The sequence below is a fragment of the Phasianus colchicus genome, chromosome Z (assembly GCF_987193195.1).
Source record: "Phasianus colchicus chromosome Z, bPhaCol1.hap1.1, whole genome shotgun sequence".
In the NCBI taxonomy this organism is placed as follows: Eukaryota; Metazoa; Chordata; class Aves; order Galliformes; family Phasianidae; genus Phasianus; species Phasianus colchicus.
Window position 1 is genome coordinate 13,907,368 of NC_143476.1, and position 18,886 is coordinate 13,926,253.

The following is an 18,886-nucleotide window of genomic DNA, read 5'->3' on the forward strand; positions in this document are numbered from 1 at the left end:
CTCAGCAGGCTGAGGGCAGCACTGACCTGTAGTGAGGAGCGGGCAGCTGCTGGATGACGTTCTGCATTCTGAGCAGCCGCTCCTCCTCTGTAGCGGCACCAACAGCATCCTGGAGTAGTGCAGAAAGGGAGCGAGACACCAATCAGGCTAGTACACCACTGCGAGTAAACCTCGTGGGGCTGACAGCAAAAGGGCCTCCGAGCTGGGGCACTGCTGCAGCCATCTGCCAAGAGGCCCAGGAAGAGGGAAATGAAAGACGTGGCCTTGTGCTTACCGAGAACTTGCCGTACAGCTGGTGGGTGAGCAGAGGGTTCGGGAGCTCCCTGAAGTACATCTTGCAGAGGGAGCTCACGCTGTGAATGTCACGGACGGTGAGCTCAGGAATCTGCTCCGACTCAAATTCCTGCCTGGAGAGAGGGACGCAAACCCGGTTGAGCGAGAGGAAGGCAAGCCCAAAGCCACACCAGATGCACTCAGGCTGTGTCAGTCGCAGCACTCTTACCGCAGTCTCTGGATGTTGGACGCGACGCCGGACAGGCGGTATATCCCCTGCACCACGCCGTGCTGCTCAATGAACTCAGCGCAGCTCTGGAGGACCTGGGGGACTGAAGAACACGTGCCAGCCGTCAGTGGAGCTCCTGATTCAATCGTGCTGCAGGCTGTGCTCCCGGGAGTCACATCCCATCCACTAAGCCCAGCCAGGCTTGGCTGAAGCAAATACAGATGTGCTTGTCTCTTAGGAGCATCCGCCTCACTTTATCCTTCAGCCATCAACTCCCATTACACGTGTCTCCACGGCTATCAGCCTGCCCCCTGCTAGATATGAGCTCCCTTTCATCTTCTTTAGATGCCCAGCAGAGGAAGATCTCAGGAATGGGCAGCTCCTTACCATCACGACCGGAGTGGAGAAGATGCTCTCCCAGGTCACCGCCAAACACCCTTTCCTTCTCCACCTCCCGCTCGGTCGGTTTCTTTGGGCGGGCCTTCACCAAGGAACGAAGGAAGGTGAGGATCTTGCTGCGTTTCTTGGGCACTGCACAACAAAAGGAAGAAACCAGGTCATTTCAGGTCTGGCTCCGTTGGACGAGGCCGAGCACAGCACATTCTACAGAGCACGTCAGAACGGGAAGAACATTACCAACCAGTACATACAAAAAGGGATTTTCCCCATCTCTGGAGGAGCCCAAGGCCAGGTTGGATGGGGCCCTGGGCAGCCTGGTCTAATCTGACATTAAATGTGGGGGCTGGCAGCACAGCCTGATGCAAGGAAGTGGAAGCTTGAGGATCCTTAAGGACCCTTGCATCCCAAGCCATTCTATGAAGATTCTATAGTTTCCTCAAGTCCAGTCATAAACACAGGAGGATTGGGCCAAATCTCTGCCCCATGGTATGCATGGAGAATCATCAACCCAGAGGACAATGTGGCATGGATAAAGGAGGTACTAAACATGGAACACACCCCCAAAAAGACTTCATTTTGCTTCCCCACACCATCAACTGTAACATCCGTACCTGGCTTTGGCACAGAATTGATGAGTGCCTCAGGAATGTTCTTATTAATGAGTTCCACACACTCCCCTGGGAAAAAACCAACCTGTAACAAGAAGAAAAGAGAGGCCAACTATTGCATACAGCACTTCTCAGATCTGAACTGTTAAACCAAAAGCCATATAACATTTCCCTGGCCATAGTTCACAGCATAAAGGTAATAATTTTTCACATTTGCAGCCAAAGGCAAGGTCCTCTGACACCGACACAGGGAAATTGTTTATGTCCTTTAGGCATCCTGTGCAGGCAGAGCAGCTCTAAGCTGAGATTCCTGCCTCTACTGAAGTTGCACTCTCCAATCTGAAGCTTGTGCCTACCTGGAAGCCGAGCTTGCCTCTCCACCAGGGGGTCAGCTCCTTTGGTGGCATGTCGATGACACACACGATGTCTCCCACCTGCAAGAGATTGCAACATCAATCCCAGCTTCAGCACAGCTGGGAGGAAAGCACAGCTCAAATGTCTGCATTCTTCTGCACTGCCAAACATCGCCGAGCATTAAAGCACTTGCACCAGTGCAGCTCTGAAGGCATTTGCCATTGTAAAATTGAGCAACAAGGAACGCCTTGAACTGCTTACCTCAAAGGAGAGTTCATCCGCTGCCTGGGCAACGTGTCTCTTAACGACATGGGCAGCAGCAATAGCTGGAACATTCACAGGTGCCACCTCATGGTCCAGCAGGGGCTTCCCCTTGTTCTCAGCCTGAAACAGAGAGCACAGGCCACGGTGAGGAGCTGGGAACCAACAAGGAGGATTTCAAGGTGAGGAGCACATCTGCAGAGAAAGCTGCAGGAAATGCACTCGGTCCTTATCATGGGCACTTCAGAAGGAACTGCAAGTCTAATAATGGCTGTTTCTCTCCCTGGTGTGCAGCAGGCACACGCCAGCAAAGATGCAACTCTCCCCACCCAGGCTAATCAGCAATGGCACTGACGCAGACAGGTGGCCTTGTCCATTTTGCCCCATCCTTTCCTGCGCTCTTTGTGCAGGAAGGCTGACTGTTTCAGATGCTAGGAGACCGTGAAGAGGGAAACCAAAGCTACGGCTGCAGTTACAAGGTGCAAACAGTGCCATTGCAAGCACCAAGCAGCTCTCTTGAGCAGTCCAACCAACAGCGAGGCCAAACAGAGCAGAGAATGATTGTTGTTTCTGCAGCCATTTCAAGGGAAAAGTCAGTAGAGGACAAACACAACAGCCGAGATGGCTCTGGTAGTTTTATAAACTTGCCACACTTGCACTGCTGTCTTGCCACAGAGGAGCTCTCTTGGAAAGCAGGAGAGCACATCTGCGGCTCACTCTGCTGGCTGCAGTCAGGGAACAAAGACCAATCAGAGCTTCATACTCTACCTCTGTCCATGCCAGGTCAGGCCCACAGCTGATCTCGCTGCACGCCACAGCCATCAGCGTAGGTGTGACAAGCTGGAACTGAAAAGAAACACACTTTTATTTTCTCTGTTCACACCTCTGCTGTGCTCCCTACAGCTGTCGGGCACACTCACGCAGCCCAAGCACGCCTGCTGGTGTCCCTGGTGATGCTGTGCAGCTCTGCACAAGCTGGGGCTGGGACTCTTTGCCTAAGGGATTGGTTTCCTGTAGACCAGCTGGTCACAGCACCACAGACAGCATCCTTTTGAGGGCTGAGCTGCAGAGCACGTGGAGAAAACCCACACGTGACCAGCGTCCCATCAAAGCTGGATGAGGCTGTGTTACTAAACACGGGGCGTCACGGGCTGCTAAAGCATGTGGGGGGACAAACCATGGCAGGTACCTGGCAAGAGATCAGAACGAGGGAGAGAAATCTCTCGAATCCGCAGCCGTTCCTTGTCACTTTGCTCTGATCTTCCACGAGCAAAAGCTGCACCAGGGAAGCAGGCAGAGGGTGGAGAGAGGAGAGAGAAAGAGCAGGTCAGTTTGCTTCCACGGTTTAGCAAAGACTACGAGGGAAAAACCAAAATCTGCCCTCCCTCAACTTAAAAACTTAAGTTTTCAACTTAAAACCATTTCCCTTTGTCCTGCAGTTATCTACCCTTTCAAAGAGTTGATTCCCCTCCTCTTTTTAGGCTCCCTTTAGGTACTGAAGGCTGCCATGAGGTCACCCCACAGCCTTCATTTCTCCAGGCTGAACAAGCCCAGCTCCCTCAGCCTGTCTTTGCAGGGGAGGTGCTCCTGTCCCCTGATCATCTCTGTGGCTCGCCTCTGGACCCTCTCCAACAGCTCCCTGTCTTTCTGGACACTGTACTGCAGCTGGGGCCTCACAAGAGCAGAGCAGGGGGGGACGATCACCTCCCTGTCCCTCATGGCCACCCCTCTGCTGATGGAGATAATGTGATCCTATGAGCTCCGCCAGCCAGCAGTTCTCAGCACTCACTGTCCCCCCGTCTCTCCCACACTGTCTCAGCTTACCTATAAGGTGCTGCACAGGACGGTGTGAAGACAAAGGGACGCAGTCGGTGCACAAGTGCAACAAGCGAGCTGCTCAGTCAGAGCTCCAGCGCTCCAATGAAGGGACGCAGCACGCACTGCTCCTCCCCTCATTCTAGCCCTTATGACATCACTGAGGGCCACCAGGCTGCTCCACCACGACGGACAGGGTGGGGAGGCAAGACCAGTCACAAGGGCAGAAGATTCCAACAGCCCAGCCCAACGTTCTGGAATCAGGGGCTGCTTGGAATTCTACCCCAGCCAAATCCTGGAGAAGCTGGCACGGGGTCGTCATGACCAAAGCGCAGGACCTGGCGCTTGCTCTTGTTGAGCCTCGCACAACTGGCCTCAGTGCATCCCTCTGGAGGGCCTTCCTGCCCTCAGCCAGATGGACGCTTCCTCCCAGCAGCGTACCTTGCAGTGCTGGGCCCATGTCAAATCCACACTAGAGTGGGTTTTGTTACATTCAAGGGCATGTTGCAGCACCCATCTATTTCACCTGGAAGGAAATAAAGCAGGAGATGGGAGAAACACAGAACTACTGCCAGACTGCTTTATCCCTTTCTCAGCCCAACTTCCCTTGCCTCATCCCCTACCCCAACTCCTGGATGATGCCCACGGGCTGATAGTTGGATCTCAAGTCCATAGGACTCCTTTCACAGGGCTCCATCAAAAAGGCTGTCACACTTGTTCCGTACACTCACACTGACCCAGCAGTGGTATCACAGTCACTTAACACACACACAACAACCAAACCCCGAGCATGCACATCCCTTCCTGCGTGACTGCAGCCCACAGCTCCCCTTCACACCTCCGTGGATCTCTGGTGTTTTACACGGATGCAGCCTCGCTGCAGCTCCGTGGCTGTCACACAAGGCCTGCAGGACCTCTTTCTCTGCAAACCCCGTCTGCAGGCATTGGTTCACGAGGTTCACCTCCTGCCCTCCTGAGCAAAAACAAGCACTAAGAACAAGAGCAAAGCACGCTGGACTCGACCTGGCTGGATCCCCAACCCTCAGTCCTGTCAGACGGACCCTGGTGTGGAGACTCATCCCCAAAGCCTGGCTGGACATCAGCACAGGCATCATTCTTCAAACGCCCCATCCAAGCAGCAAGGGATCAAAGCGTTGGCACAGCTGAAACAGAAATGCTGTGTGAGTTTCCTGTTAGCACTGAGCAGGAACAAATCTACCGCTGAGCAGCAGGATGTGAGACAAGCAGCAGAAGACACCCAACCTGCAGAACCAGCTCGTTTGGGGTCGGTCCAGATGTTTGTCTGCTCCCTTCCCTGGCCCAGGCCAAGCTTGTGAGCTGCTCCTCCTTGGTGCAGGGGGAAATGGTGCAGATGCCATGTGGTGGCTATGCACAGCATGCCTTTCACTTGCTTTTCCTCTCTCCATCTGCCAATAGCAAACAGCATCTCCAGCCTCCAGAGATCACTGAGTCCAACCCCTGCACAACAGTGAAAAAAAAGATATGATAAGGGGTACTTAAAGCACAGCATCTGTAATCAGATCAGACTCCTGCACTGTGAAGACTTCCATGAGTATTCCTGCAGAGTGCATCACTTAGTCTCTCTTTAGCCTTGTGTTCATGGTTTTCCTGTAAGAGCTTGTCTAAACACTGCCTATAATCGTGGTTATGCTAGAAGCATTTGGATTTATTGATCCTCAGTGTGATTTCAGTAACAAATCCAGATGCTTTTTTGTTAAGGGCAGCTTTCAATTTCTCAACTGAAATTTCAATATTGCATTAGGTGTTGACAACCACGGGGCTGCAGTACAGAGAATTACAGGGAGATTAATTTCTCCATCTCCATTCTCCTAGACATTTATGATTACAGTGATGTAGTTATATACAAAGTTGCAAGATACCAAAGCTAGAATAACCTCTTGGTGCAGCAGGATGTCTGGAGCCCAAGTGCAGAGTCTCAGTGTTCCAAAGCCTTGAAGAGGTGCACCGTATGTGCTGGGGCTGATGACACAGACACTGGAGCAAGGCCAGTGTGATGTTAGAAACTTGACCAGCAGCTGATCTGTTGTCAGCCATTTCTGGACACAAACGGGATCTGGTCGACTTAGGACATGACCTTTGGGCTGGAGAGCAACTCCCCAAGGAATCACACAGCCACTGCAGACCGTTGGCAAGAACCCCATACCAAAACAGCTCATCTGCAATCAGTTTTTAATCTGTGCAGCAGTGATTGGAACAGGCGCACGCTCTCTGCAATTGCAGGAATGTTCACAAGTGGAATGTACATCACCTGTGTGCTCCAGCTCTTCTGTGTGCATGCGAGGAGCAGTGATCCCCCTGCACCCAGGGCTGCAATAAAGTCCTGTGGGCTTTCTAAGCTGCCCACCAGCAGCCCAGGCTGCCCAGAGCCACATCCAGCCTGGCCTTGGATGCCTGCAGGGATGGGGCATCCACAGCCTCCTTGGGCAACCTGTTCCAGTGCCTCACCACCCTCTGGCTGAAAAACTTCCTCCTCACATCCAACCTAAACCTCAACACCCCCCGTCTCAGTTTAAAGCCATTCCCCACTTGTCCCATCACTATCCACCCTCCAAAACAAAACACCTCGGCTGTTCAACACTGAAAGAGCAAAATAACCCACAGCTCTTACTTCCACTGTATGCATTTAATTCCAAACTTAAGGTCACAGGTTAATTACTCAGGTGATCCTTCCTGACAGAAGAACTACTCGTAGTGATGTGTAGGAGTAAGGAACAGTTTGAAAAGGTCATGGACATATTAGAACTTGCAGCATTTATCTTAATAGATGCCTACATTGCACAGCATTTTGTAAAACACACGTTACAAGTACTGTGCATTGGATTACACTATATCAAACTCTAAGTAACAATACAGGTTGCTTTTAAATCTACACTTACATGTTTTCTTCTAACTCCTTGATAAAATTCCTTACTACCTTCAGTTTTATAGCCAAAGCAGTGTTTGAGCTGGTAATGTACTCTTGAACAGCACTGCTGCCTTTAGCATTTGTATGTTTAGATCTGAAAAGAGAATTTGGTCATTATTTCATGATGAGAGAATCTTATATGACAAAACAGAATTACAAAAATCTGACAATACTGTAACATGCCAGCGTAAGAATGTGGCTTTGATTTTTTTTTTTCTTTTTTTTTTTTAAATGGTGAGTGTACCATTAATTCAAGACAAGAATTTTGTTTGTAAGTCGATCTCTATAACTGTTCTTGGCATCATTCTGTAGGATGAACTAGATACATGGAATTTGGCACTGGCTCCCCAGGGCAGTGGTTTGGCACTGAGCTGACAAAGGCCAAAGAGCATTTGCACAATGCTCTCAGACACAGGGCTTGACCCATAGGAGGTCCGGTGTGGAACCAGGAGGTGGAATACATGATCCTCGAGGTCCCTTCCAAATACAGATATTCCATCATCCTCTGATACTTATATTCCCAAGTCCTGTACGCAGTGCTCAGATGCTTAATCGAAAGGTTCCATGAAACAGTGAGGTATCTATGTCCCTTTACCACTCAGTTATTCAATTTGCCACATGGATCTTTCATCCAGTCACATTAAAAAAACACTCAAAGTATTTCCTTCAGTCTTCCATTCTGATAGAGCTTTCTGGAGCAAATAAAGAGTTGCAACTCAGAATGTCCACACCTCCCTTCCTGCACCCTGCATACTTTTTTCATTGCACTGTGATTATGTACCATTCTATTGTCACCCTCATTCTGTCATTATCTAGGCAGTTTACTGACATTAAATTTTCCAGCAACAGATGCCCACAAGTACAGCCAGCCTGGACTTATTTCCAATACTTACCTTTGTCCTGATGTCCTTGTAGGAGGTGGGACATTTCTCCAACTCAGCAGCAGAGGGCAGGAGGGGTCCAAGGTGAGGGCACGCTCTCCTCTGTTTTTCTGGCACTCAAAGACAAAGGGAACAAGAAAACCAGATGTGTTTCCCTGCCCATGGCAAACACCAGCCTTTCCATCCTTACAGTCCTTCCTGCCATCAGCGGAGACATTGTGCTTTCTTGTGCCACTTCATCCCTTTAGCATCTGGCATTCTAACAAAAAAGTACTTACAAGGAATTTTAATATTTTCATATTAAATGTCAGAATTAGAACCTCATATTTACCAAATATTTAAAACGTTCAAGCCAGGGAGAAGTGAATTGATGTTGTATTTAGCATTCAGATAAGAACTTGTAAAGGAAGTAAAAAGTGCTGCTTTCATAAACTATAGTCTCATTGTCAAGCCTTGCGCTGTCTCAGCAGATTATTACAGAATGTTCATTCAGGCAGGAATTCAGAGATGCGTCTGAATTGATAACAACAACGAGTAATTAAGAAAGCTTGACTGCAGTCTGCTTGAGGATTGCAGTCTGAAGTGTGTTCCCCCAGGTGACAACTGGGAATGTCTTTCTCTCACCATTAGAACCATTGCACCTCTGACTAAACACATAGCTAATCACCACTGAAAACCTAGGTGCAATTTCTGCAGTGCACAGACCAACTACGTGTTGATTAACATTCAGAGAGATTGTGCAGGTGTCCTTTTAGGAACTGGCCTACAGTATGCTAAGAGGGATGGATGTGGGGACATTAGGATCACGTGCCCTCTGCCTTTTAAGACAGCCCCAGCAGAGCAGGTCAGCAGGCTGAAGAGCTGCGTGGGTCACCAGGGCTCAGAGACTTCACTCGGCCATCTGCAAGTTGAGGGACTTCAGCCCAAGCTGCCCTTTTCCATGCAGGCAAGGAGGCCAAGAGAAGGTGGATCGGCACGGTTCTGGTGCAGACAGGGGCTGCAGTGTGAGCAGGCCTACACAGACAAGGCTGTGCCCACACAGAGTGACAGCAGCTTTCGCTGTGAGCAGATTCCCAGGGGGCCTGAGCCATGGCAGTTCTTGATGGCAGCATGTTCCAATCAGCCCTGGAAGTCTTCTCTGGACGTCTGTCGCATTCTGGAATCCACACTGAGGACGCAGTCGCTGTGTCAGAGCAGCTGGCAGAGTCACGGGGAACCGTGACGTAGTTGGCCCAGGGAGCAACAACAAGGCCTGCACTGCTCAGCCAGCCCAGGCCAAAGGGGAGCACGAGAGAGAGCAGAGGAGAGAGGGGGGGAAAGAGGGCCAGGAAGGAAAGGCCTGTGCCTGAATGGACGTGTAGCAGCAGCTGCTGACAGCAAACTCGGTGATGGCAGGGGCACAGCAGAGCAGTGCAATGCTGGCAGCTTCCTGTGTCTTTCACACAGGCACTGCAGACATGGCCAGCACTGGGAGATCAGCAGAACTGCTGCACACCTCTGCCAGCCCAGGCCAGAGGAGTGCAGAACAGTGAGCTGCTGCTGAGGGGAGAGAGGATGGCCTGAGAGCTGACCTGAGAGGCAGGGCTGGCTGTGTTACAGCAGCCTCTGTGTCCTCCTCCTGTGTCTGTGAGGGCCAGAGGGCCAGAAGAGAACATGCCCAGACAACGAAGCCCTGCTGTCCTCTGCTGCTCAGCTGGAGAGATGTTCCGCCTTCCTGAAGGACGCTGATCCAAAGGGAAGGAATCAAAGGAAGTCCAGGCTGGCTGTCCTTGTGGGCATCAGCTGCTGGCAGCTGCCTCTGTGCTGCCATGGGCAGGGCACAGCACACACAGTGTTTGCAGTTCCCTGTGTGACACTGGCCCTGGTGACCTGACAGCCATAGGGAGACAAGAGAAAGAGCTGCCTCCCTCTGCCAGATGAGGCAAAGGTGAGAATCCCAGAATCACAGCATGGCCCGGCTTGGAAAGGAGCTCAAGGTTCATGAATCTCCAACCCTTGGCTCTCCAAGGGTGCACAGGGGGCTTTGTTCTCCCTGTGGTGCAGCTTCAGTGCCAACTCACAGCTGAGCTGGTTGGCACACTGTGACAGCCTGCCGCTCTGAAGCTCTTGGGGCAGTGCTCAGTTCTTTCTGAAGTACTCTGCAAAATGCTGCTGTCATGACTGTCATTCTAAAGCTGATATTGTTTCTACCGCGTCAGGCTTGCATGAAGCATCTCTGATCAACAGAGAAATCAGAAAAATGGCTTTTCCTATTGCAGTTTCCTTTTAACTAGTGATGAAAGCTGTCAGTTTATTTTTGGCACCAGAAATCCTGGGATGCAACCAGGTTAGATAAGAAGTGAAACTGAGTCAACAGTGAAGGAACATAGATGAGATAGCATCACACAGCTCTGGAAAAGATGTTCCAGCTCTGTGTCTACCTACACCTTCAGGAGATGAAAAGTACTGGCTTACTGAGGTGTCCTGGGTTGCAGGTTCTGTTAATCTCCATTTTTGGAAGAGCTGCTTGCAATAAATACCTTGTAAGGTGAATGAGCTTGATAGAAGTAGGGTGTGAAAGAGATGGATTTGCTGTTTCCCTGAAGGTGCAGGAGTATTGCTGTGCCTACAGTCAGTAAACAAGGCAGAAATCACTGTGTTCCTCAGAATGAAAAGCAAAAGAATAAAAATCTTTTTGGGAGTGACAGCACGCCTGAATGAAGCACAAATCTAAACATTTAAAATAAGGGCTAGTGTCAAAGGGACTTGCAGTATTTCTCGTGAAGAAATATTTGATGCTTCTTTATGAAAGTCATCATAACAAAAGTGTACTGATGTCTTTGCTGAGGATTTCCTTGGTTCCAGCCTGAAGGTGTGCGCAGGCATGAGCAGGCAGTGCTGAGCTGCAGGTGAGTGCCTGTGTCCCACAGCAGGAAACCCGTGGATGTCTTCAGGGGGTTAAAATGGGCAGAGCTGTGAAACCTGCAGGCTTTCACTGAAATTGTCCTCTGCTTTATTTTGTAATCTTAGTTTCACCAATGCTTTCCAATATTATTTTCGTATGAGTGCAGATACATGGGATAGGATTTAAAGTTTTTATGGTGCTGCTGTATAGTTTTCTGTGGTCATCATAAGCCAATAAAAAAAATAAATGGTGATTAGGCAATCTATTTACAACCTGTGGCACGTGTCAAAACAATGAAATTCCTTGCAGGAAGACAATATTGCTATACAATAATGTGGCTATCCAAAACTGTTAATTATACTTGATGAGCTGGATATAATCCTGAAATGCGGGACTTTGATCTTAGCCAAGAAAAATAAACCGTATTATCATTCTTAAATTGGCAGCTGCTATCAAAAGCCTGTGTCTTATTTCCCTTTTAGTAACACTGGCTAAATCAGAGAAAGTGATAAAAGAATTTCATGATTGCAGCTTAGGGATTCTTTCCCACTTGACCAGAAGTAATCAATGTCCAAAAATGTCTGTAAATACTTTTTCTATCTTATTTTGCCAGATGAATTGATATTTGAGATGAATGGCAAAAACATTTTGCGCACATAGATAAGCAATGCAAATTTGCTGGATTGTTTTAGAGAAAAAAGCTCCGGTTATCTGATCGTTTCCATGCAGAAATAAGATTTACAGAAAAATTGTCATTATTATTATTCATGCATGAACAAGTTCAAAAAAGAGATGTGGGGGATGATGTTTCAATTCCAGCTGATTGTAGGAAGGACTGTCAGGATGGAAAGGCTAGTGTCTGCCACGGGCAAAGAAACACTTCTGGTTTTCAACTTCTCTTTGCCTTTGAGTGCAAGAGGCCATGAGGAGAGAGTGCCCTAAACTTGGACCCTTTTTGACCATTGCAGCAGAGATGGAGAAGTGTTCAACCTTCTAGAAGGAATTCAGGACAAAGATATGTAATGAAAATAAGTCCAGGCTGGCTGTCCTTGTGGGCATCAGCTGCTCGCATCTGCATAGTTGTTGCTATGGGAATGGCAGAACAGCTGGAATGTTGCATTTCCTTGTGTGACACAAGCACTGGTGAATTCAAAGCCAGAGGGGTATATTAGAAAGAGCATCACCTCCCTTCCAGATTAGGCAAAGGTGAGTGGGATGTTGTTTCAATTAGTGCTGATGTCAGGAAGACTGTAAGGATGGAAAGGCTGGTGTTTGCCATGGGCAGGGAAACACATCTTGTTTTCATTTTCTCTTTCTCTTTGAGAGCCAGATAAACAGGGGAGAGTGTGCCCTCACCTTGGACCCCTCCTGCCCTCTTCTGCTAAGATGGAGAAATGAGCCAGCTTGTAGAAGGACATCAGGACAAAGATATGTAATGAAAATAAGTCCAGCCTGGCTGTCCTTGTGGGCATCAGCTGCTGGCATCTGGACGTCTGCAGCCATGAGCATGGCACAGCAGGTAAAAGATTGCGTTTCCTTGTGTGACACAGGAGCTCTTGACTTGAAAGCTAGAGGGATGCAATAGAAAGAGCTGCAACCTCTGCCAGACATGGCAAAGGTGAGTGGGATGTTGTTTCAATTAGTGCTGGTGTCAGGAAGGACTGTAAGGATGGAAAGGCTGGTGTTTGTCATGGGCTGGGAAACACATCTTGTTTTCATTTCCTATTTCTCTTTGAGTGCCAGATAAAGAGCAGAGTGTGCCCTCACCTTGGACCCCTCATGCCCTCTTCTGCTGAGATGGAGAAATGTTCCAGCTTCTAGAAGGACATCAGGACAAAGATATGTAATGAAAATAAGTCCAGGCTGGCTGTCCTTGTGGGCATCAGCTGCTGGCATCTGCATTGCTGCTGCCATGAGCATGGCAAAGCAGGTAAAAGGTTGCTTTTCCTTGTGTGACACAGGAGCTCTTGACTTGAAAGCTAGAGGGATGCAATAGAAAGAGCTGCAACCTCTGCCAGACATGGCAAAGGTGAGTGGAATGTTGTTTCAATTATTGCTGATGTCAGGAAGGACTGTAAGGATGGAAAGGCTGGTGTTTGCCATGGGCTGGGAAACACATCTGGTTTTCATTTTCTCTTTCTCTTTGAGTGCCAGATAAACTTGGGATAGTTTGCCCTCACCTTGGAACTCTCCTTCCCTCTGCTGCTGAGAGGGAGAAATGTTCCAGCTTCTAGAAGGACATGAGAACAAAGATGTGTAATGAAAATAAGTCCAGGCTGGCTGTCCTTGTGGGCATCAGCTGCTGGCATCTGCATTGCTGCTGCCATGAGCATGGCACAGCAGGTAAAAGGTTGCTTTTCCTTGTGTGACACAGGAGCTCTTGTCTTGAAAGCTAGAGGGATGCAGTAGAAAGAGCTGCAACCTCTGCCAGACGTGGCAAAGGTGAGTGGGATGTTGTTTCAATTATTCCTGAAGTCAGGAAGACTGTAAGGATGGAAAGTCTGGTGTTTGCCATGGGCTGGGAAAGACATCTGTTTATCATCTTCTCTTTCTCTTTGTGTGCCAGATAAAGAGCAGAGTGTGCCCTCACCTTGGACCCATCCAGCTCTCTGCTGCTCAGAGGGAGAAATGTCCAAGCTTCTAGAAGGACATCAGGACATAGATATGTAATGAAAATAAGTCCAGGCTGGCTGTCCTTGTGGGCATCAGCTGCTGGCATCTGAACCTCTGCTGCCATGAGCATGGCAAAGCAGGTAAAAGATTGCGTTTCCTTGTGTGACACAGGAGCTCTTGACTTGAAAGCTAGAGGGATGCAATAGAAAGAGCTGCAACCTCTGCCAGACATGGCAAAGGTGAGTGGGATGTTGTTTCAATTAGTGCTGATGTCAGGAAGGACTGTAAGGATGGAAAGTCTGGTGTTTGCCATGGGCAGGGAAACACATCTGGTTTTCATTTTCTCTTTCTCTTTGAGGGCCATATAAAGAGCAGAGTGTGCCCTCACCTTGGACCCATCCTGCCCTCTGCTGCTCAGAGGGAGAAATGTCCAAGCTTCTAGAAGGAAATCAGGACAAAGATATGTAATGAAAATAAGTCCAGGCTGGCTGTCCTTGTGGGCATCAGCTGCTGGCATCTGCATTGCTGCTGCCATGAGCATGGCACAGCAGGTAAAAGATTGCTTTTCCTTGTGTGACACAGGAGCTCTTGACTTGAAAGCTAGAGGGATGCAATAGAAAGAGCTGCAACCTCTGCCAGACATGGCAAAGGTCAGTGGGATGTTGTTTCAGTTGCTGCTGATGTCAGGAAGGACTGTAAGGATGGAATGTCTGGTGTTTGCCATGGGCTGGGAAAGACATCTGGTTATCATCTTCTCTTTGACTTTGTGTGCCAGATAAAGAGCAGAGTGTGTCCTCACCTTGGACCCCTCCTGCCCTCTTCTGCTGAGATGGAGAAATGTTCCAGCTTCTAGAAGGACATCAGAACAAAGATGTGTAATGAAAAAAAGTCCAGGCTGGCTGTCCTTGTGGGCATCAGCTGCTGGCATCTGGACTTCTGCTGCCATGAGCATGGCACAGCAGGTAAAAGATTGCGTTTCCTTGTGTGACACAGGAGCTCTTGACTTGACAGCTAGAGGGATGCAATAGAAAGAGCTGCAACCTCTGCCAGACATGGCAAAGGTGAGCGGAATGTTGTTTCAATTATTGCTGATGTCAGGAAGGACTGTAAGGATGGAAAGGCTGGTGTTTGCCATGGGCTGGGAAACACATCTGGTTTTCATTTTCTCTTTCTCTTTGAGTGCCAGATAAACTTGGGATAGTTTGCCCTCACCTTGGAACTCTCCTTCCCTCTGCTGCTGAGAGGGAGAAATGTTCCAGCTTCTAGAAGGACATGAGAACAAAGATGTGTAATGAAAATAAGTCCAGGCTGGCTGTCCTTGTGGGCATCAGCTGCTGGCATCTGCATTGCTGCTGCCATGAGCATGGCACAGCAGGTAAAAGATTGCTTTTCCTTGTGTGACACAGGAGCTCTTGTCTTGAAAGCTAGAGGGATGCAGTAGAAAGAGCTGCAACCTCTGCCAGACGTGGCAAAGGTGAGTGGGATGTTGTTTCAATTATTCCTGAATTCAGGAAGACTGTAAGGATGGAAAGTCTGGTGTTTGCCATGGGCTGGGAAAGACATCTGTTTATCATCTTCTCTTTCTCTTTGTGTGCCAGATAAAGAGCAGAGTGTGCCCTCACCTTGGACCCATCCAGCTCTCTGCTGCTCAGAGGGAGAAATGTCCAAGCTTCTAGAAGGACATCAGGACATAGATATGTAATGAAAATAAGTCCAGGCTGGCTGTCCTTGTGGGCATCAGCTGCTGGCATCTGAACCTCTGCTGCCATGAGCATGGCAAAGCAGGTAAAAGATTGCGTTTCCTTGTGTGACACAGGAGCTCTTGACTTGAAAGCTAGAGGGATGCAATAGAAAGAGCTGCAACCTCTGCCAGACATGGCAAAGGTGAGTGGGATGTTGTTTCAATTAGTGCTGATGTCAGGAAGGACTGTAAGGATGGAAAGTCTGGTGTTTGCCATGGGCAGGGAAACACATCTGGTTTTCATTTTCTCTTTCTCTTTGAGGGCCATATAAAGAGCAGAGTGTGCCCTCACCTTGGACCCATCCTGCCCTCTGCTGCTCAGAGGGAGAAATGTCCAAGCTTCTAGAAGGAAATCAGGACAAAGATATGTAATGAAAATAAGTCCAGGCTGGCTGTCCTTGTGGGCATCAGCTGCTGGCATCTGCATTGCTGCTGCCATGAGCATGGCACAGCAGGTAAAAGATTGCTTTTCCTTGTGTGACACAGGAGCTCTTGACTTGAAAGCTAGAGGGATGCAATAGAAAGAGCTGCAACCTCTGCCAGACATGGCAAAGGTCAGTGGGATGTTGTTTCAGTTGCTGCTGATGTCAGGAAGGACTGTAAGGATGGAATGTCTGGTGTTTGCCATGGGCTGGGAAAGACATCTGGTTATCATCTTCTCTTTGACTTTGTGTGCCAGATAAAGAGCAGAGTGTGTCCTCACCTTGGACCCCTCCTGCCCTCTTCTGCTGAGATGGAGAAATGTTCCAGCTTCTAGAAGGACATCAGAACAAAGATGTGTAATGAAAAAAAGTCCAGGCTGGCTGTCCATGTGGGCATCAGCTGCTGGCATCTGGACGTCTGCAGCCACGAGCATGGCAAAGCAGGTAAAAGATTGCTTTTCCTTGTGTGACACAGGAGCTCTTGACTTGAAAGCTAGAGGGATGCAATAGACAGAGCTGCAACCTCTGCCAGACATGGCAAAGGTGAGTGGGATGTTGTTTCAATTAGTGCTGATGTCAGGAAGGACTGTAAGGATGGAAAGGCTGGTGTTTGCCATGGGCTGGGAAACACATCTGGATTTCATTTTCTCTTTCTCTTTGAGTGCCAGATAAAGAGGAGAGTGTGCCCTCACCTTGGACCCCTCCTGCCCTCTTCTGCTGAGATGGAGAAATGTTCCAGCTTCTAGAAGGACATCAGTACAAAGATGTGTAATGAAAATACGTCCAGGCTGGCTGTCCTTGTGGGCATCAGCTGCTGGCATCTGGACTTCTGCTGCCATGAGCATGGCACAGCAGGTAAAAGATTGCGTTTCCTTGTGTGACACAGGAGCTCTTGACTTGACAGCTAGAGGGATGCAATAGAAAGAGCTGCAACCTCTGCCAGACATGGCAAAGGTGAGTGGGATGTTGTTTCAGTTGCTGCTGATGTCAGGAAGGACTGTAAGGATGGAAAGGCTGGTGTTTGCCATGGGCAGGGAAACACAGCTGGTTTTCATTTTCTCTTTCTCTTTGAGTGCCAGATAAACTTGGGATAGTTTGCCCTCACCTTGGAACTCTCCTTCCCTCTGCTGCTGAGAGGGAGAAATGTTCCAGCTTCTAGAAGGACATGAGAACAAAGATGTGTAATGAAAATAAGTCCAGGCTGGCTGTCCTTGTGGGCATCAGCTGCTGGCATCTGCATTGCTGCTGCCATGAGCATGGCACAGCAGGTAAAAGATTGCTTTTCCTTGTGTGACACAGGAGCTCTTGTCTTGAAAGCTAGAGGGATGCAGTAGAAAGAGCTGCAACCTCTGCCAGACATGGCAAAGGTGAGTGGGATGTTGTTTCAATTATTCCTGAAGTCAGGAAGACTGTAAGGATGGAAAGTCTGGTGTTTGCCATGGGCTGGGAAAGACATCTGTTTATCATCTTCTCTTTCTCTTTGTGTGCCAGATAAAGAGCAGAGTGTGCCCTCACCTTGGACCCATCCAGCTCTCTGCTGCTCAGAGGGAGAAATGTCCAAGCTTCTAGAAGGACATCAGGACATAGATATGTAATGAAAATAAGTCCAGGCTGGCTGTCCTTGTGGGCATCAGCTGCTGGCATCTGAACCTCTGCTGCCATGAGCATGGCAAAGCAGGTAAAAGATTGCGTTTCCTTGTGTGACACAGGAGCTCTTGACTTGAAAGCTAGAGGGATGCAATAGAAAGAGCTGCAACCTCTGCCAGACATGGCAAAGGTGAGTGGGATGTTGTTTCAATTAGTGCTGATGTCAGGAAGGACTGTAAGGATGGAAAGTCTGGTGTTTGCCATGGGCAGGGAAACACATCTGGTTTTCATTTTCTCTTTCTCTTTGAGGGCCATATAAAGAGCAGAGTGTGCCCTCACCTTGGACCCATCCTGCCCTCTGCTGCTCAGAGGGAGAAATGTCCAAGCTTCTAGAAGGAAATCAGGACAAAGATATGTAATGAAAATAAGTCCAGGCTGGCTGTCCTTGTGGGCATCAGCTGCTGGCATCTGCATTGCTGCTGCCATGAGCATGGCACAGCAGGTAAAAGATTGCTTTTCCTTGTGTGACACAGGAGCTCTTGACTTGAAAGCTAGAGGGATGCAATAGAAAGAGCTGCAACCTCTGCCAGACATGGCAAAGGTCAGTGGGATGTTGTTTCAGTTGCTGCTGATGTCAGGAAGGACTGTAAGGATGGAATGTCTGGTGTTTGCCATGGGCTGGGAAAGACATCTGGTTATCATCTTCTCTTTGACTTTGTGTGCCAGATAAAGAGCAGAGTGTGTCCTCACCTTGGACCCCTCCTGCCCTCTTCTGCTGAGATGGAGAAATGTTCCAGCTTCTAGAAGGACATCAGAACAAAGATGTGTAATGAAAAAAAGTCCAGGCTGGCTGTCCTTGTGGGCATCAGCTGCTGGCATCTGGACTTCTGCTGCCATGAGCATGGCACAGCAGGTAAAAGATTGCGTTTCCTTGTGTGACACAGGAGCTCTTGACTTGACAGCTAGAGGGATGCAATAGAAAGAGCTGCAACCTCTGCCAGACATGGCAAAGGTGAGTGGGATGTTGTTTCAGTTGCTGCTGATGTCAGGAAGGACTGTAAGGATGGAAAGTCTGGTGTTTGCCATGGGCTGGGAAACACATCTTGTTTTCATCTTCTCTTTGTCTTTGTGTGCCAGAAAAAGAGGAGAGTGTGCCCTCACCTTGGAACTCTCCTGCCCTCTTCTGCTGAGATGGAGAAATGTTCCAGCTTGTAGAAGGTCATCAGGACAAGGATATGTAATGAAAATAAGTCCAGGCTGGCTGTCCTTGTGGGCATCAGCTGCTGGCATCTGCATTGCTGCTGCCATGAGCATGGCACAGCAGGTAAAAGATTGCTTTTCCTTGTGTGACACAGGAGCTCTTGACTTGAAAGCTAGAGGGATGCAATAGAAAGAGCTGCAACCTCTGCCAGACATGGCAAAGGTGAGTGTGATGTTGTTTCAATTAGTGCTGATGTCAGGAAGGACTGTAAGGATGGAAAGGCTGGTGTTTGCCATGGGCAGGGAAAGACATCTAGTTTTCATTTTCCCTTTGTGTGCCAGAAAAAGAGCAGAGTGTGCCCTCACCTTGGACCCCTTCTGCCCTCTTCTGCTGAGATGGAGAAATGTTCCAGCTTGTAGAAGGACATCAGGACAAGGATATGTAATGAAAATAAGTCCAGGCTGGCTGTCCTTGTGGGCATCAGCTGCTGGCATCTGCATTGCTGCTGCCATGAGCATGGCACAGCAGGTAAAAGATTGCTTTTCCTTGTGTGACACAGGAGCTCTTGACTTGACAGCTAGAGGGATGCAATAGAAAGAGCTGCAACCTCTGCCAGACATGGCAAAGGTGAGTGGGATGTTGTTTCAATTATTGCAGATGTCAGGAAGATT

At 48.8% G+C, this 18,886-nt stretch overlaps 1 protein-coding gene across 1 annotated transcript; it reads right to left on the reverse strand.

Moving 5' to 3' along the window:
* Positions 1 to 733: 733 nt before the first annotated feature.
* LOC149912613 (rho GTPase-activating protein 32-like) lies at positions 734 to 1,944 on the reverse strand. Its single transcript, XM_090130623.1, has 3 exons — positions 1,866 to 1,944; positions 1,513 to 1,594; positions 734 to 1,033 (listed from the first exon to the last, which is right to left on the reverse strand). Exons 1-3 carry the CDS (start codon positions 1,914 to 1,916, stop codon positions 771 to 773), a joined length of 396 nt encoding a protein of 131 aa, XP_089986749.1. The 5' UTR covers positions 1,917 to 1,944; the 3' UTR covers positions 734 to 770.
* Positions 1,945 to 18,886: the final 16,942 nt, after the last annotated feature.

What these genes read in the sequence shown, in the direction of transcription:
- LOC149912613 (XM_090130623.1), bottom strand. Translation starts at nt 1,916, where the DNA reads ATGCCACCAAAGGAGCTGACCCCCTGGTGGAGAGGCAAGCTCGGCTTC. An exon ending in GAGGCAAGCTCGGCTTCCAG is followed by an intron (nt 1,595 to 1,865) that starts GTAGGCACAAGC and finishes TTCTTGTTACAG; the next exon opens with GTTGGTTTTTTCCCAGGGGA. An exon ending in CAATTCTGTGCCAAAGCCAG is followed by an intron (nt 1,034 to 1,512) that starts GTACGGATGTTA and finishes TTTGTTGTGCAG; the next exon opens with TGCCCAAGAAACGCAGCAAG.